The sequence below is a fragment of the Artemia franciscana genome, chromosome 20 (assembly GCF_032884065.1).
Source record: "Artemia franciscana chromosome 20, ASM3288406v1, whole genome shotgun sequence".
NCBI classification, from domain to species: Eukaryota; Metazoa; Arthropoda; class Branchiopoda; order Anostraca; family Artemiidae; genus Artemia; species Artemia franciscana.
In genome coordinates this window covers 24957327-24977316 of record NC_088882.1, presented here as the reverse complement: position 1 = coordinate 24977316, position 19990 = coordinate 24957327, and the positions used below count along the sequence as shown (strand labels likewise).

Genomic DNA, 19990 nt, shown 5'->3' with positions numbered 1-19990 from the left:
GACAGTCCTACACATTTAGTGTACGCACCAATAGGCATTCGAAGAAGAAGAAAAAGCCATTCTGCTTCTGTGTTTATGTCCATGGATCAATTACTATCGATTACGGCCCCACCTCGGTTAGGACTCTGGGTAGCTTTTTCGTTTTTTTTCAATATCAAGGATTGCTTTTTGTAACCTTTTCATGTTTTTTCATGGAAACAGGGTCTTTTTAGATCTCTGAGGCACAAACCACAAGTATCCACCATATCTAATATAAAGAAGACACTTGTTTAAAGAATTAAAAAAATTAAATGAGGAGAAAACTTGTTTCGTTTAAAATTAATATTTTAAACGAAGCAGTGGACAAAAAAAAAAATAAAAAAAAATAAAGAGACTTCGAATATTTTCTGCTCCACAAAAGAAATGAATTTTCTGGACAAAAAAGAAATAAATTAAGCTAAATTAAACACAATATATAAAGAAAAACAAAAAACAAAACAACAATCACACAAGCTATATAACCTAACATCTTTACTGTCAAAGACTTCATTAACTATAAGCCATTAAGTCGCAAACTGCATTATAAAGAAATATACTAGAATTTATATTACCACTATTGGTGTGCCACTAATTAATTACCATCTTCATTATGTATCATTTGCGTGCACTCTACTGGACATATATTTAACGTACTTGGTCTAGTGGTACAACAGATGGCTGATACGTAGGACATTGTGGGGCTAAAATCCCACAGATAGCCCAACTTTCGCAGTAAGTTTAATTTATTTTTTGTTTATTACTTTACTGTATATTGTCATGTATATCACTTTACTATTAATTGCTGACATGGAGCGGCAACAAGATTCCCACACTTCCATTTCAAAATTTTAATTCTTAAAACAGGAGTTTTCTAATTCAGCAAAATTTATCACTAGTTTAAAGTTCACAGCTAGCTGGGGAGGGGACTCTTTGTCCCTTTCCCTGAGATAAACTCTCAAACTTCTATGAGAGGATAAATAAGCCTGATTAATGATGGGGCATCTGTGTCCCCTAGCTCATTACTTGCCCACTCTCCCTCCCACATAAAAAGACAATATCTAAGACAATATTCATAGATATTGAACTTAAAATATCGCAAAAGACGATTATGCTTTATCGAATGAAAGTAACACTTGTAGAGCAAAATTTGGTTGCCCCCCCCCCAAAAAAAAAAATAGTTACTGACTGTATATTTTTGTTGTTTTTTTCAAGCGTAGCTCAAAGATACATTTTGTCGGGGCTTTTGGGGATTTTTTTTTTAATTTAATAACAATTATTGACAAAAAACTTAACAGAAGCACATCTTCTCAAAATGCCACTGCTGCATGATATGGAGGAGAGATAACCAAACAAATAAAAAAAAAAACGAAAAAAGAACACTTGACATAAACCTCAGAAGGGGTTTTAAAAACAAAACACAATAACAACATCATATACCCTGCTACCATTCACTTAATACTCCACACTCAACTAATTCCTCAACACACCTCAATAAAAATAAATCCCTACATTCAATGATTTAATACCAATTTAATTTATCAACTAAGCATCCTATTAAATCGATCATTAAAATCATATTTAAAAAAAAATTCATTCTTCAACAGCCTTTTAAATTCACTTAAATTGCTATTTTTGATATTCTCATTGAGCGAATTCCATAGCTTAGCCCCTCTAAAAATAAGAGAAAACCCTGACTTAGACGTAACCAAATTATTAACGTAAAATTTGTTCATTGATCTTGTGCCATGGGAATGAACTTCAAAAACTTGCGTGAACACACTTAGAAAAGAAGCGTAATTAGAAAAGAAATGATGGAGTCACATCTGCAGTCTTAAAACAATCAGGGAATATGCCAGCTTTAAACCAAGAGCTAATTAATCCCAAAAAATCTTTCAAAATTGTTGGTAGAATATATTTTATTACCTTTAGATTTAATTTATCACCTCCAACTGAGCTTGACTTCATACAACGAACAATATTATTCACCTTATAACAATTCATTAGCCTTAAATAAAGTGTACCTGCTGGTAAAAACCTTTCGAAATTTATATCCTCTGGTGGCTGAATATTCGGTGATAGGTTTGACGCGATATTTGAAAAATATTCACAAAACATATGGGAAATTTTCACAGGATCCGCCAAAACATTATTTCCTCCATCTTTAATAACGTAAAATTTACCATCTTGGGGGTCACTAACTACGCTTTTAATAATTTTGATAAGATAGTTTTCTGACAAATGCACTGAAAAACACATTCCCTATCCAAAACCTCCCTCCAGTTACAAAAGAAAAGCTCTTTTAGCCCTGACCAAGAAACTAATTGAAAATTGCCTTTGGAGATTTCCTTTAATTTAGAACAGTCGGAGGGCACACAAAAGACATTCACTCTTGTACAGCTTTCAGAATTTTTTTCACAAACTATTTGTCATACAAATTCATACAATATGAGACTATTTGTCATGCAATATGTCTTACCATAAATATCCTTGTCAGAGCTTTCTTGCACTTTGGCGTTAGCTAAAACAGAAAAATCCAAATTAGTCGGAATGAACTACAATAATGTTTGCAGTGTACTAACAGGCAAATTGGAAAAGACTGATAATAAGATAGATCTGATAGAGAATGAGTGAGAAGGAGAGACACAGATTGGGGAGGGGAGAGAGAGCGGGAGAATGCTCACGAAAGTGTTGGCCTCTGGTTTTTAAATACAACGATATAAAAGATGTCTGCAAAAGAACGTCGGCTTTGAATATACTATAAATCAAATTTATTTATTTGAAAGAAGTAAACAAAACACACCATTTCTTCAGGAGATGCACAATATCGGGGACACGACTACCCTAAGCTAGCCCTACAGCCACTCGCTATGCGCATGAAAATAAACATCATTCATAATTTCCCCATCTGCTTTGTTGAGAACCCTTTGAATTTCTTGTATGAACTATGACATTTTATAAGATTTATTTTTGTAAACTCAAGACTATTCCCACTGAAAAAAGTCAATTTTATGCTCTAACAACTTTACACATGTCATCCTTTTAAAAACACCCTACTTGAACTGTAATCATACAAATACTTGCATTCTGTATGATTTGAGAATCGTAATAGCCCTCCAAAAACCCCAACCCCTACCACCAGCTTATTAGCAATAAGGCAGGAACGCTACATCTTATCTGAACCAGATCGTAAAAGCTTCAAACTGTATTATTAGTGGACCAAAGAAGATCCGTGACCCGGCTTTTCAAGAAGGGTGTTCTTTTGGGCTTTTTCAGGATTTCAGTATTCAGAAATCTTTATAGGGTTTTGGGAATACACAGAATTAAGCAGAAAAATGGACTATAGTGAAATCCTATAAATCCAAAAATTACTCACGTCTTTCTCTTCTGCATTGTAGAGAGGTGCAGTAGGATGCAGAACTGCTTTTTGAGCATAATAGAATAACTCGGATACGTTCTTCAACGTTCTTGCAGAACACTGAAAATGAATAGCTATACATTTTAACTGTTGCAATTGACTAGTTACTGCATGATGTAGGAGACACAGAGGGTAAGTGCTTTGTAAACACTTTTGGCCAATATGCAGATCAGGTAGCAACAACAATCTTGGATTTATGTTTTCTAGAGCTTATTTTTTTAGGAATCTGAAATCGAAGGTTTTTTATGTTCTATGTGTTTTTTTTTTTTTTTTTTTGGGGGGGGGGGTAAATTAATCTCATTATTGAGAAAAGTAAAGGAAATAAGCCTTCATTTTTTGGGCATTAATCCATAGGAAAAATAATAGTTTGAGATTTGACTTTATTGTCAACTGACCGATAATAACTGTCATTTTTAGATTTTGTAAAACTAGCAATCAGTTGGAAGGAGAGGTGGTTATTTCTGTGGAATGTAATGTTATGAAATAAACTTCTCCAAATTGTGAAAATCATACATTGGTTTTGTTATAAAAATTTTATTTAGCAACACTTAACCAAATAATCGACCAAGTTATTGAAAGAAGGAAAAGGTAATTATACATATCTACTATTTTAAACTTTCAATAATTGTTTTATATTGTTTGCTAAAATTAAAGCTTTCTTTTATAGTTCATTATGATACTTTATTTTCCTGATGAAAAACAATTTTTCCTGTCGAATTTCCAGTTACAGACCAGATTCATTGGCTAAAATAGCGTGGTAAGCATAAAAAACTCATCTACAGATAACCATTCTCCAGTTAAAGAAGCCAACTACCCTACCTACTAAATACACATTTTGTTTCCGGACTATCGAACCTCTTTACAAAAAACTTAAAAAATCCATAAAAAATCGTTTATACGCGTTTTGTTACGTTTTTATGAGTCAGACAAAAATATCGAGGGGGGGGGGTTCAAACAGGCAACTCCTCCCCCTGGATAAGGCTTTGCTTGCGAATGTTAAATGTATTTCACAAAAGTTGTATGAGCTTAGAATAAGGAGTGAATTGAAAAATGTCAGTCAATATTAGTACTAAAGATCTTTACTGAAAGGAAAAATTAAATGAAATCTTATTATTTGGAATAAAATTTTAGAAAACATTATTGAAAGGAAAAACAATCCCCACTCAAGCACAAACAAGGTCTATTTTAATGACAAGCACTTTCTTTCATTTGCCGTTGCGCTGTTTGTTTAGGTTAATACATTATCCAGAAGGGACTCTTGAAGGGGAATTCTTGTATACCTGTTATACCAAGAGATATAATGGGTAAATTAAGGGGGATCATTCATTCTACCTTCAACCAAAAATTTTCAAAAACATTTTTCAGATATTTTCATTTACCACAATTATTCCTGTTAATTGCTGTTTAAACTGTACGCATTTCTGTTTTTGATACTTTTTTTTTTATATCTCCTCTGACTTCTACTTGAATTATTCAGCTGGGTTAAAATGAGACATCGTAAGAAATGAGAACATCCGTAAGTTTAAAATGAGACATCCATAAAGTTAACTTTCTGCAGAGCAAGTGGAGTCATTCTAAAGTGGAGATCAAGTCATTGATCAAGTCAAGTGGAGATCAGTCATTCTTTTCAACTAAAAAATTACAGATCTTTAGCTTTTCCAGAATGGCAAAGGTTTGCATTTGCCAACAGTTTTTTTTCCTACAAATTAGACTTTTTGAGTCAACACTAGTATGAATTTCAATTAAGGTCTTCTGAGCAATAAAATCCCGTATATTTCATTTTTACGAAATCAGTTTTCCTGCAAACGAGCACTGTTAATTTCAAACCATTTGCTAATTTTGCTAACGCAACAGACCAATTTACCTATTATGGTAAAATTGCAAAACAAGAGCTCAAGTTAAGGAGTTTTAGTATGCAGAATGGTTCGATAAATAAATTAATTTAGCTGAGAAAACCAGAAACCACAAAAAACCAGTAAACAGAAAACCAGAAACCACAACGACAGAGATGAACAAGGTAAATCACAGCCAGTAAAGAAATAGAAAAAAATACAAATATTTCGGTTGAAACCTCTGCTCTATCGTCCTGCTCTATCGTCCCCATTGCAAGTATAAATCCTCAGGACAATATAATAAGACAAACTTTCAAAATAAAGTTTTTCTACTTTGTTCTACCTTTTCACGTTTTTTCAAGCTAATTTGGTCTCATAAATTATTTATTAATTTATTTTACCAATAGCAAACGAGGTTTCATACTTAATTTGCATAGTACAAGTTCTAACAAGCAATGTAACATCACCAGTCACCACTACAGTAACAAAATACAAGAAGAACTTGTATCGCTCTTAAATTAAAAAAAATGTATACGAAACTAAATAAAATAGAGAAAAATTTGAACTATGTAAATTAAAAACAAAACTACAGGAACATAAAAATAGTAAACAAACTGTTATCTACACCCTTGGGCTGCATTAACAGGACATTACTTTTGTTTTACAAGTGCTATATAAGGCGTCAACTTGATTATGGGCTCATTTTATACAGTGCTTAGTCACTCAAAATGATAGAATCTGACTCATATTTGGTCTAAGGATATGCACAAATACTAAGTTTCTGCACAAAGAGAGTGGTTTATCAACTATAAATGAAAGCAGAAATGTCCTCCTAATTAAAGGTTTTTCAAAAACTGAAGCTAATAGATCATGCATGCTGCACAACTGGTTAAGAAATGCATCCGTTTTTAAGGGTTAGATTATGAATTTGCTAAAGTTCAAATAAAATTCCCAGTTCCTACTTAGTTTATTGCTCTCACCTTTATCCTGACCCCCCCCCCACGGAACTGGATACTCCCCTAACCAACACACGTTTCTTGGATTGGATAAAATAACTCGGTTCCGTCCAGTATGTGCATAAAAAGTGTACTATGTTTGACTAGATTATAAATAATGAGAACTTCCCTATTTTTGTTAATGGTTCAGTAGTAGGTACTAAGGTCCCATCTTGAATATATCTTCCTTGTAAAACTGGTAAAACAATATTTAATTAACTATGTAACATGTCAGCTGAAATAAATGCTTTAAATATGGCCCTGAGATATGCTGTACATAATTTTCCATCTGTTTCCAGTTTAGAAAATATAATTATAATTTATTCAGACTGAATATCAAGCCTTGAGCTCCTATATTCGGCCACAAAATATAAGTTAGACAAAGACACCTTTTATTGTCTAATATTTGCAAATGCAGTTGCTTCTAAGGGTATAAAGATGTACCTCCACTATATTCCTAGCCAATTGGGTATTATCGGTAAACATGATGCAGGTAAAATAGCTAAGAATCTACAAAATATAGTCCAGCCAAGTAGGAGTCCCATCTGCCTAAGAGATGTTTCTCGATGCAGATTATCAGAGGCTTATGTAACAACTAATAAGCCAAATTTTCCGCCATTTCCCACCAAATTATACGCTAGACCGAATATACACTAGAGTCTGTGCAACCTCAAATGCAGGCTTTTTCTTACCAAATCCCAAATGTAACTTGCCTCGTCCCCTCCTGCCCATATGGCAGATTCTGTAACATAAAAAGTTAAAACTATTTTATGACCATTGTCTATTTGAATGTGGTGAAACGCATATAGTGTTCGCTTCAAAATATTTTTTGAAGTGCCTCAAGCACCACCAATTAACACCCTCAGTTAAAATCCTGGTTGGCCACACCCCCACAAAGAGTATTGAACTCAAAATCAGCTCAAGGATAGTTCACTTCCTTGAATGCAAGGAATTACTTCAAGAAATACTGTAGTAAGCTTTCACAGAACCTCACTCCGCTTTAGGATGAAGATAAAGAAAGAGGACTAAATAGTCCTGACTGAAAAGCCCAAAGTTTAAAGAGAAGAAGAAAGAAAGAAAATAAAGAAAGCGCCTCATAATATAAATTATCACACTGGATTTAAAAAATTCATTCACAATTCTGTCAAGCAGCCACAGTTTTTACCTTATGATTTGTCTTAAAGCTTATGGGATTTTTCTGATGAAATTTCTGTGCTTCGGATTTAAATTTAATACAACATTATATATATATATATATATATATATATATATATATATATATATATATATATATATATATATATATATATATATATATATATATATATATATATATATATATATATATATATATATATATTATGAAAAGAGAAATCACAAATGCAACAGCACAAACACATAAAAAAAAAAAGACAGAAGGAGAAAAGGAAGACTGTTTTCCTAAATTAGTGATTACTATAGACCAGCACTTGAATGAGGCCTTAACCCTACTCATCCATACAATCACATAGGTCAAACAGCATAGCCATACACAATCAACCATAAAGAATAATCCATGGACAGGCAGTCATGTCGTCAATAAGTATAAGTCGTCATTTACCAAACAATAGAAAAAATAATAAAGATAAATAATTCAGAGGCAACAACCCAACACAAGGGCTCATCAGGAGAATACACTTGCCTATAGGGTTTCGCCACTTTAAATTCTCTACCCAGCCAAGTGTTGTGGCTACCACAGAATATCAATGGCATCCCCGTGTCAGGTACCACCCCCAAAATACATGCCTATGAAAAAAAAACAGCAAATGTAAAGCAACCAAGTAACACCAAAACAAGCTTATCCTGTTAATATATCCTTCTTTTTAGCAACAACAGGTAAACTAAATATGATGAATTTTACCAAATCACAAATATTAACACATTGCAAAAAAAATTGAATGAACTAAACATTTATAGAATTCATCTTTACATAATTAGATTCGAAAACGCTTAGCTGTTTCGATTTAGCTTAAAGGCTTACTTTTTGCCGCATATATATATATATATATATATATATATATATATATATATATATATATATATATATATATATATATATATATATATATATATATATATATATATATATATATATATATATATATATATATATATATATAAAGCCTCTAACAAATGGTTCCTTGCGCATAATATTAAAACTAAAGTTAAACAACTTTTTTAAATAGTTAAACAATTGTAAAATAAAAGTTTAAAACAAACAGATATTAACCCGTACCAGAGCAAAACAACCGAAAGAACTCTTTACATAAAAAATGGCTATTGGAAATATTTACCAAATTTATTTCTAGTTTAAGTTTCCTGATTCCAGTTTCTTTAAAAAAGAAGGAACATTTTTATATTTTAACGCAGATAATGTATTTGAAAGGCACCATCATCACATCACATTTGGTGAAATATTAAAAGTGTGTATCCAAAACTGTTTTTTTTTCAAGTATGATTTTAATGCAATGCGTTTGCATTATATATATATATATATATATATATATATATATATATATATATATATATATATATATATATATATATATATATATATATATATATATATATATATATATATATATATATATATATATATATATATATATATATATATATATATATATTCCAGTTTCTTTAAAAAAGAAGGAACATTTTTATATTTTAACGCAGATAATGTATTTGAAAGGCACCATCATCACATCACATTTGGTGAAATATTAAAAGTGTGTATCCAAAACTGTTTTTTTTTCAAGTATGATTTTAATGCAATGCGTTTTTATATATATATATATATATATATATATATATATATATATATATATATATATATATATATATATATATATATATATATATATATATATATATATATATATATATATATATATATATATCACTAAGAGAAAACTTAGTGAGGCTCTCACTAAACTTTCTATGACTTCTAGTTTCACAGAATAGCCACTGAAAAAAAAATTGTTTATTAGTAAGTGAAGAAGCCCAAGGAACGTGTTTGATTCCAGATGAAGAAACTATCAAAATGCATGCCTGATTAGTAGCCGCATTGTAACTCAAAATGTATATTTTTTTACCTCTATACAAGTTTCAACTTCTTGGTATTCATTCATAATCGGCATCACGGCATCAAAGGTAGAGTAGTCAACTATATCACATTTATTACCAACTAAAATAACAGGCTTAACATTCAGACTGTTTTGTTTTTCCACGTCGTGAAGGAATGGTAACCATTTCGAGGTCACTGCTTCCAAAGTTGTTTCATCATCTACGCTATAAACGATACAGACTACATCAGCGCGTTTAACCTCTTGTATCAGCTCATCCTGACTCTGCTCAGCAGCTAAAAAAAAAGAAGAAGAAATTACGGACAAAAATGGAAAGAGATACCAACATAGAGCGTCCATTAGCCATTGTACCATGGCAACTAAACATAATTATTTTATTTGCAGGATTGCAGTATACTACGACACAGTTCACTGAACTCTAGCATACGTTTTAAAATCAAACCTTGTAAATGCTTGATAGTGGAAGATTAAAATGATATGGTACGTCAGATCAGTTGATACAGTGTTTCTCATTGAATTTTAATCTTCAACCTATCCAGAGAAACCTAAGAAGCCGGCTTCCAGCCTGTTAGCAAAACGTCGTTTTTGTCTCCTTTTTTTATGCTTTCCTGGGCCTTTGGCCCTAACTAGCATAGCCCAAGTCACCTCCCACATAGGAGTAGGCAGTTTGGCCTTTCAGCCCTCATGTATAGCCTGACATCACCTGACTCTACCTCCTACAGTCGGCAGCTATGATGTATAGCCCTTACAGGCTTCTTATCATGTCACACATCTGTTTTTTCTTTGTTTTCTTTTCTTTTAGCTTCAATTTTGCCAATTCAAGTAGCCTTTATCCCTTCTAATGTTTCCAAAATTACTCACTATAGATTTCCTGTCTAGCTTAATTAGTTAATTTTTAGTGTACATACAAAAACACGCATATAAGCACCTTATCTTACATATTTACTGGCAGAAGGACTAGTTATTTAGCTAGCAAAAAATATAGCTTTGTTAGCCTTATGTTAACAGTTTCGGCTTGCTCTGGCCTACTCCCTTCATAAATGATAGGCTTGGGCATTGAGCCTAGCAATTCTGATTCGCAAGCAAGACTTATATTGCGTTTGTCATGTATGATAATAATTCAAAATAAATTAACCCTTTAAGACAATAACCATGCCTGTTGAGCTTAAATCTTCCTGGAGTCCAGGCAAATCTTACTCTTAATGACAATATTTTGAGCAAAATTGCCAGGAAGTTGATCTTAAGGCGATTTGGAGAAGACTTTAAACATAGTCCACTATGGAATGAGCTAGGAATAGACCAACTACAATACAAATATACTATATGTATAGGTACTATTTTTCAGACCAAAAAGCTATATAGAATATATAGCGCAAATTGTGTCCTGAAAAAAGAAGACAAAATCCTGACCACTATTTGAGCATACAAACCTGAAGAATCCACAATATGTGTAGGGACATTTTCTGGAGTTACATCTGCGGGTATGGTGATTTCTTCAGCTTTGCTTGGGACATATTCGGCAAACTCTTCACTAACAAGGCTCAATATTAGCGAGGTTTTCCCAACTCCTCTTTCGCCAACTAACAAAATTCTCACGTCTTTGGTCCTTCCTTTCATTTCACCTGTAATTGAAAATAGATAATAAAATCAAACAGCATTCATTTGATCTTTTTTTTAAAAATTAGAGTTTTAAACTCAAATTTTCAAAACTAAAAATTGTACCAAAAGAAAGTTCACCTTTTAAGGTGTATAGATCATAATCATAGAGTTTATCTGCTATAAAGCCACCTCAAGCTGGCTCAAGTATTTTGTTACAGTATAAGCATCAGGGAGTTTGAATTACTCTTAATGGTGATGTCAACTCCAAATGTTTATTTACACTGCCTACTTTTACTGTTCTTAGATTTTTTAAAGATATTCTTAATTAACAAAGCGCTTTCTATTAAATATATTGTTTAGTAGCAAGATTTTAAGAGCAATAAATTTTAATGTTGATTTCTTTTCTGTATAGCATACTTTTTTTTAACATGTTTTTTTTTCTCATGATACCCAGCACACCCAGCGCCCAACATGCCACATGACATTATTGCCGAGTTTTATCACCAGGTTTTTTACACCTGTTGAATTTTTACTAATAGAAGCCTATAAATGCCTCAGATGGGAAAACACCATCAGGGAGAAAGCTCCAAATCATTGTACAGTGCTGCACAAAGCTGTTTTTCCAGTACCTTTACCTGGGTACTTATTTATTCAGGTAATAAAAAGGACCTTTGTAACTACACGTTTGTATTGGATAGAATTGTCAAAAATTTGCAACAAGGGCAAATGAGTTCTTACGCATACAGGAAACAGCAAGCGAAGAGCACTAACACTCGAGATAATAGCTTAAACAATATATATATATATATATATATATATATATATATATATATATATATATATATATATGTAAAATGTATAAAAAAATAAAAAATGTATAACAATCCTTCTCTGGAAAAATAAGAATTTTTGTGGATAGCGACTTTAATGTTCACATACAATTTAAATTTCGTTGCATAGCTTCTATCTGAGATTGCTCTAATTTTTGGGTAGTTTAGGCCATATTTCTAAAATTGTCCGAATTTTCGTTAGCTAATTGCTTTTGACAACCAACATGAAAAGTCATAAATGTTGCATACATAGGATCAGCAAATAAAATAGATTTTGTTGATACAAACATTTTAATCATAGTTTAATATAGCATATACTCGGTGTCAAGCATGATAATCATCCCACAAAAATTACATCACTTTACATATTTTTCAGGAGGAGGGAGAGGGTTGAGAAATGAATGTTAGGGTAATCATTTTAACAGTTTGACACGCCTAGCACGTCCAGAAACACCAAACTCGCCAAATCACTGAACACCTCCCCCCAATTCTCCCAAAGAGAGCGGATCCAGTACGGTTATGTCAATCACGTATCAAGGACATTTGCTTATTCTATCCACCAACCTTCATCCCGATTCCTCCACTCCAAGTGTTTTCCAAGATCCCCCCCAACTCCCCCCAATGTCAAAAGATCTGTTCGGGATTTGAAATAAGAGCTCTGAGATATGAATTCCTTCTAAATATCAAATTTCATTAAGATCCGATCACCTATTCATAAGATAAAAATACCCCAATTTTCACGTTTTCTAAGAATTCCGGTTTCCCCCTCGAACCCCCCCCCAATTTCACAGGATCTGGTCGGAATTTAAAATTAGAGCTTTAAAGCACAAGATTTTTCTAAATGTCAAATTTGATTAAGATCTGGTCACCCTTTCATAAGTTACAAATACCTCAATTTTCAAAATTACCTCCTCCCCCCCAACTCCACCAAAGAGAGCAGATCCGGTCCGGTTATGTCAGTCACGTATCTTAGACAGGTTTTTATTCTTCCCATCCAGTTTCATCCTGATCTCTCCGCTTTAAGTATTTTCTAAGATTTCTGGTCCCCCCCCCCAATGACACTGGATGCAGTTGAGATTTAAAATAAGAGATATAAGTTACGAGGTCCTATATATATATATATATGTAAAATGTATAAAAAAATAAAAAATGTATAACAATCCTTCTCTGGAAAAATAAGAATTTTTGTGGATAGCGACTTTAATGTTCACATACAATTTCAATTTCGTTGCATAGCTTCTATCTGAGATTGCTCCAATTTTTGGGTAGTTTAGGCCATATTTCTAAAATTGTCCGAATTTTCGTTAGCTAATTGCTTTTGACAACCAACATGAAAAGTCATAAATGTTGCATACATAGGATCAGCAAATAAAATAGATTTTGTTGATACAAACATTTTAATCATAGTTTAATATAGCATATACTCGGTGTCAAGCATGATAATCATCCCACAAAAATTACATCACTTTACATATTTTTCAGGAGGAGGGAGAGGGTTGAGAAATGAATGTTAGGGTAATCATTTTAACAGTTTGACACGCCTAGCACGTCCAGAAACACCAAACTCGCCAAATCACTGAACACCTCCCCCCAATTCCCCCAAAGAGAGCGGATCCAGTACGGTTACGTCAATCACGTATCAAGGACATTTGCTTATTCTATCCACCAACCTTCATCCCGATTCCTCCACTCCAAGTGTTTTCCAAGATCCCCCCCAACTCCCCCCAATGTCAAAAGATCTGTTCAGGATTTGAAATAAGAGCTCTGAGATATGAATTCCTTCTAAATATCAAATTTCATTAAGATCCGATCACCTATTCATAAGATAAAAATACCCCAATTTTCACGTTTTCCAAGAATTCCGGTTTCCCCCTCGAACCCCCCCCCAATTTCACAGGATCTGGTCGGAATTTAAAATTAGAGCTTTAAAGCACAAGATTTTTCTAAATGTCAAATTTGATTAAGATCTGGTCACCCTTTCATAAGTTACAAATACCTCAATTTTCAAAATTACCCCCCCCCCCCAACTCCACCAAAGAGAGCAGATCCGGTCCGGTTATGTCAGTCACGTATCTTAGACAGGTTTTTATTCTTCCCATCCAGTTTCATCCTGATCTCTCCGCTTTAAGTATTTTCTAAGATTTCTGGTCCCCCCCAATGACACTGGATGCAGTTGAGATTTAAAATAAGAGATATAAGTTACGAGGTCCTTCTAAATATGAAGTTTCATGAGGATCTGATCACTCCTTCGTAAGTTAAAAATACGTCCTTTTTTCTAATTTTCATAATTAACCCCCCCCCCTCCAACAGAACGGATCCGTTCCAATTATGTAAATCACGTATCTAATACTACTGCTTATTTGTCCCACCAATTTTCATCCTGATCCCTCCAATCTAAGCTTTTTCCATGATTTTAGGTTCCCCCACCCCGACCTCCCCCCAATATCACCAGATCCGGTCGGGATTTAAAATAAGAGCTCTGAGACACGATATCCTTCTAAATATCAAATTTCATTGAGATCCGATCACCCGTTCGTAAGTTAAAAATGCCTCATTTTTTCCAATTTTCCAGAATTAACCCCCCCCCCAACTACCCCAAAGAGATTGTATCTGTTTCGGTTATGTCAATCATGTATCTAGGACTTGTGCTTATTTTTCCCACCAAGTTTCATCCCGATCCCCTCACTCTAAGTGTTTTCCAAGATTTTAGGTTTCCCCCTCCAAACCCCCCCCCCAATGTCACCAGTTCCGATCGGGATTTAAAATAAGAGCTGTGAGACACGATATCCTTCTAAATATCAAGTTTCATTGAGATCCGATCACCCGTCGTAAGTTAAAAATGCCTCATTTCTTCTAATTTTTCAGAAATAACCCCCCCCCCCCCAACTACCCCAAAGAGAGCGGATCCGTTCCGGTCATGTCAATCATGTATCTAGGACTTGTGCTTATTTTTCCCGCCATGTTTCATCCCCATCCCTCCACTCTAAGTGTTTTCCAAGATTTTAGGGTTCCCCCTCCTAACTCCCCCCCAATGTAACCAGATCCGGTCGGGATTTAAAATAAAAGCTCTGAGACACGATATCCTTCTAAACATCAAATTTCATTAAGATCTGATCAGCCGTTCGTAAGTTAAAAATACTTCAATTTTTCTATTTTTTCCGAATTAACGGGTCCCCCCACTCCCCCCCCCCCAGATGGTCAAATTGGAAAACGACTATTTCTGTTTTTTTTTTAATGTTCCCTTCTGGAGAAATTTCCCAGTGCCTCATTTTTACAGTAGAGCTATTTCTCATGGTTTTATACTTACAAAATAAAGATTATGGGTGCATGTATAGAACAACAACTTTCAAGAAGGAGAAATGTTAAAACAAAAAAAACACAGGTATTTTTATATTGCTAATCTTATGCTCTTTCTCATGGTTAAAATGATATTTGTGACAATCATACCTCCCCCCCACCCTCTTAATGGTTTCATATATACCCATAGACTATATACATAACTAACATAACAATGATGCTGCAGGATTCTTTATTTCTTTCATTCTCCTTTTCAATATAATAGTCATTACCCTGACCATGCACCCTACTTCCCTCTCCCTAATGGACCCTTACATAGCCTAAATAATAGATATCATTATTTATTGAAAACCCATCTTCATAAAAAAAAGAAAATGATGGAGCACTACAAAAAAAGCAAAAGAGCAATATACAACTATGAAAATGTAACTAATGTAGAAGAATTTGGTTCCAAAGTATGTTTTAAAATCTTATAGTTGTTTTTTTCTATAAATTTAGCAACAGCTATAGTAAGATCTGCCATATGAGGACTATTGATGAGCTTTCAACCACATATCCAAATTTGATATCTCAGTAGGTATTTTCCAAAACAGAAAAAAGCGGAACAGAAATCAATCAGCATTTGTAAGAATCTTTCACAAAAATGCTATGTATATTGCACCCTTATCCACCATATGCACCACTTATCTACCCTTATGCACCATATACAATGCCATGTTGAAAGCCAAATTGTTGTGGCGGCATGCAACATTTTTTACTAAGTTCTTTATCAACAGTACTTCATAAAGCTTGCATAAACTGGTTGATACAGTTATGGGTCTGAAAGATGTGCATTGATTTCAGGTTTTTTTTTTCTTGAAATGTATGAAAGACCTGTCACATAGAATACTGATGGAACCAAATCTGGTGTAAAAATCATTTGCAGTAGCAACATGAGATTTCTAAAAGTGTAGGACCACCATTTTTGATAAGTAGAGCTTGAATTCCATCCATACCTTGTCACAGCTTTCTCTTAAGGCACATAATAGCATCAACTGTAGATTTATAGATATTATATAATTAGTCAAGGAATATATACACAAATTGGTCAAGCTCTTCAATATAAATGTGTTCAAGTAGATGGTCTGGTGGAGAGAATTTCACCTCACAGAAAGAATACTAATCAGATAAAGGAACATTAGAAGTAGAAAAGGAAGTTTTGTGGATCCTTGGACAGAGCAACAACCAAAGAAAATGGGAGTTATCTTTGTTATCTTTGATTTTTTGTTCTGTCAGTTCTATGATTTGCTTGGGGTGATTCTGAAATTCCTTAGCAAACTTCTTCTTTGTTGTGATACAGATGGAATTAACAGGACTGGACTTAGGTTGGTCACATTCAATCCATAGATACAGCCAAAACTTTACTGAATCACACGATTGGGAAAAACTTTGGTTTTCCTGCCACTTAGTCTTAAATTGCAGCTTGGAGTACTCTGTGGATTATTTTTTTGTGAAGCTTCAGAGTTTATGGACAAGTTATTTTTGGTGTCGTTCAGTTACCAGGTCAACTTGGATGATCAGTAGCTTCCCAGTCAAGTTTGGAAGCCACTCTTTATCATAGGAGGCAGTAGGAATGACACCCTTTGAACTCTACAAGAAAAAGGATCAGGTCCCAGCAGCATCTAAGCCAGTGAAACAGGATGATAATGCAGAATTACTAGCCTTAGACCTGATTGATGTTATTATAAAAAGAGTTCAAAATCAGAATCACATCATAAGTGAGGAAAAAGTGCTGATTGGTCAACTTGGAGAAACCAACACAGCATATTCAGCCATCATAATGGACACCACAAAAATGATACTGAGCAGCAACAATTTACGACAATACAGGCTAGGAGACGCCACGAAATTCCCCATATTCCATAGTATAGGCGCAATGACTGAACCACTTCAATTTGTAATTGCTGGAAAAGTCTTGTGGATTGTTATAATCACTAGCTCAAACCAAGCCATGGGAAGTAGAAACCAAAACAGATAATTCCTATGCAATTCAAAACGCCCCTCTTTGACCCCTTTTTAAGGAAAAACCCAAAGTCAAATGCCCAAATGCCAAAACAACTGTGCTTTTATTTAAAAAAATAATCACTATAAATGGGGATCAAAATGCCAACTCAGTCATGAAGAAATACTGCAACCAAGATCACCAAACAATTAGAGGTTGTCTCATTGCTCCAGGAAATCGCAGAGGGATCCATCCTGAAAAGTATGAAGAATTCGCAGCAGGTGCTTGCAGCAGGGGATTATGCTACAATTCATATCATGCAAACGTCAAACTTACCCCAAATCCAAAAACTGACCAGCATACAACAAAAGCATAAGAAAAACTGGAGACAAGCCCTAGACCGTCATGCACCAGAGACAAAAGAATTAACCAAATGAAGGTCACAAGTTTTCTACAGAACTGGCTCAGATACCACCAGGGTTTTCTCCAACAACAAAATGGTTGGAGAAACACAAGAACAGACTCTCACCAGCACATTTGAACACAAAATCACAGCCAAAGGCGCAGCTACTGGATCTCATCCCATTCAACTTACCAGCAAAGGGAAAGCTTCCCAAACAGTCACCAATCAACAGGGAGACCTTATCTAAGAACAGCCAGGAGTCTAGTATGGAACACACTTGTTTAAACATGGAGACAATAAAAACTAGTTCAAAATACATCACTATCACTTTCAACTCAACAGCACAATCTAAGACTGGAGACTCCTGGTCCTTCTTCCTGCAACTTGGAAAGAGGGAAAAAGAAAACAGGTTTTGATACAAGGCCAATCCAATCTTACTGTTTTCCAACAATATCCCTGTCAAATATTTGATCCCTCAACAGCAAGGCAGAGGATATGGATGTTTTCCTAAGGAAACATGACATTGACATCATATCCATGACAGAAACATGGATCCCGTCTCCTACTTTGGCCATGATTGATGGGTATTCCTGTTATATTTCCCCAAACTGAAGCACATCAGGAGAACCCTTTACATGTGGTGGTGTTGGTTTCTGCTACAAAGAAAATATAGCTCATAGGATTCTGGATGTTGTGGTGCCAGAGGACCATGGCATCAAAGTTTTGTGGCTATAGGCACAACCAAAAGGCCTACTCATCAAGTGTCATCGTTGATACATGCCACAATATATTTCCCATCAAGTGAGTAATATTGGCTACAACTAGTGGAATACCTTCAACAAAGTGGGAACTTCATCAGAACAAAATATCCATAAGCTGGAATATTTCTTTGTGGGGACTTCAACAACCTGAAGCCAAACTGGATCAAAAGATTTACAGCCCTTCATCAAATAGTTAAAGTGGAAACACAGGGAGAAAACACCTTTGACTTCATCTTCACTACATTTGGTGATTTCTACTTAGATCTTTCAGCAGAAGCACTGCTCTCAACCAGTGACCATGCAACAGTTATATTACAACCAAAGTAAACAATGAAACCTAATAAGCAAACCAAGTTCAACTACCGTCCAATTACAGAAGAAGGTATAATTGGCTACAGAGAATGGCTCAACTCAATAGGCAGGTGCTGCCTTTTTGAAAACAAAGACACAAACAGCATGACCAAACTCCCTTATAAACAAACAATTCAAGAATATTAATGATTATTCCCTGAAAAACAATTTAAAATTAGGGCATAGAACAAACCATGGGTTACTTCAACAATTAAAGCAGCAATGGTAGAGAGATATGCTTTATGAGACAAAGCTACACTCCCAGAAATATAAATGGAAGAGAATTATAGTAGTTGGAGCAATGAAGCAAGCTAGGTGTCTGTATAGACACCATATTTTCTCTAAGTTGTCGTCACTCAGTGATGCAAGGAAGTCCCATTCAACCAACCATTGAGACAACACAAACAGAGGTATAAATTCACAGATGATCTTTCGCTAAGCCTACTGCACTTCCTGTCACAAATGCCCAGTCAACCCCTGGTTGTAGAGCTTCAACATCAAGCTGATCAAGTGATACTCCAGCTAAGTCTTGAGAAAAGTTGTGTAATGTGCGTAAACTTCCAGAAGAAGAAAAGCATAGGCGAATCTGCACCTCTCCAAACAGAGAAATCAGTAAAAATACGACAAACCATGGATATCTCCAGCTATTAAATCACTAATAAAAGAGAGGTCTCGCCTCTACTCCCGTGGTGATATTATCAACGGCAAAAAATTGCGAAATCAAATAGTCTCTTTGGTAAAGAAAGCCAAAGCTCGCTATGGTCGTGAAACCATGCCCTCCCAATTACTTACTTCAGACCCTAAAAAGTGGCACAACGCTGTGAAAAAAGTGGCCGGCCAAGCTTTTGACAGCAGTGTTAAGATCAGCAATGATGGTGGGTCCTTAATCAGTGCAGAAGAAGTGAGTGAATTCTTCACCAAGATCTGCACTACCTATCCAACTATTACGGCTCATGAAAAGTCCACCTTACTTGAGAAATGTGAGCCTGAGAACAACATAATAGTCAGTGAGTTTGACGTTTACATGGAATTACGGAAGATCAAACCGAATACATCTTCATACCCTGGTGAATTACCTGCCAAACTGCTATGTGAATATGCAGCCTTCATAGCATTACCACTGTCCAGCATCATTAACGAGTGTTTTGCTTCTGGCTATTTCCCGTCACAGTGGAAAAGGGCCTATATTAGAATTATTCCAAAAAAGCGCACCCCTATTGCATGCGACGATCTCCGCCCGATCTCACTTACACCTTGTTTGGCGAAAGTAACTGAGGCCTTTATACTCAAGTTTCTTCTGAAACAAATTCATGGGCGTATTGATAAATTCCAGTACGGTGGACTCCCCAAGTGTAGTACTACAATCTACCTAGTACGGATGTTTGA

The 19990-nt window shown here is 34.6% G+C and overlaps 1 protein-coding gene across 4 annotated transcripts in view; it reads right to left on the bottom strand.

The window, feature by feature from the left end:
* LOC136039951 (mitochondrial Rho GTPase-like) overlaps nt 1-19990 on the bottom strand; it is a 72237-nt gene that overhangs the window by 29598 nt on the left and 22649 nt on the right. For all 4 annotated transcript variants that reach the window (XM_065723957.1, XM_065723958.1, XM_065723960.1 and 1 more), the window contains exons 2-5: nt 10813-11004; nt 9392-9657; nt 3392-3493; nt 2495-2536 (exon numbers count right to left, since the gene is read on the bottom strand). In XM_065723957.1, the coding sequence (XP_065580029.1) occupies nt 2495-2536; nt 3392-3493; nt 9392-9657; nt 10813-11004 (602 nt within the window). The remainder of the gene's footprint in view (nt 1-2494; nt 2537-3391; nt 3494-9391; nt 9658-10812; nt 11005-19990) is intronic.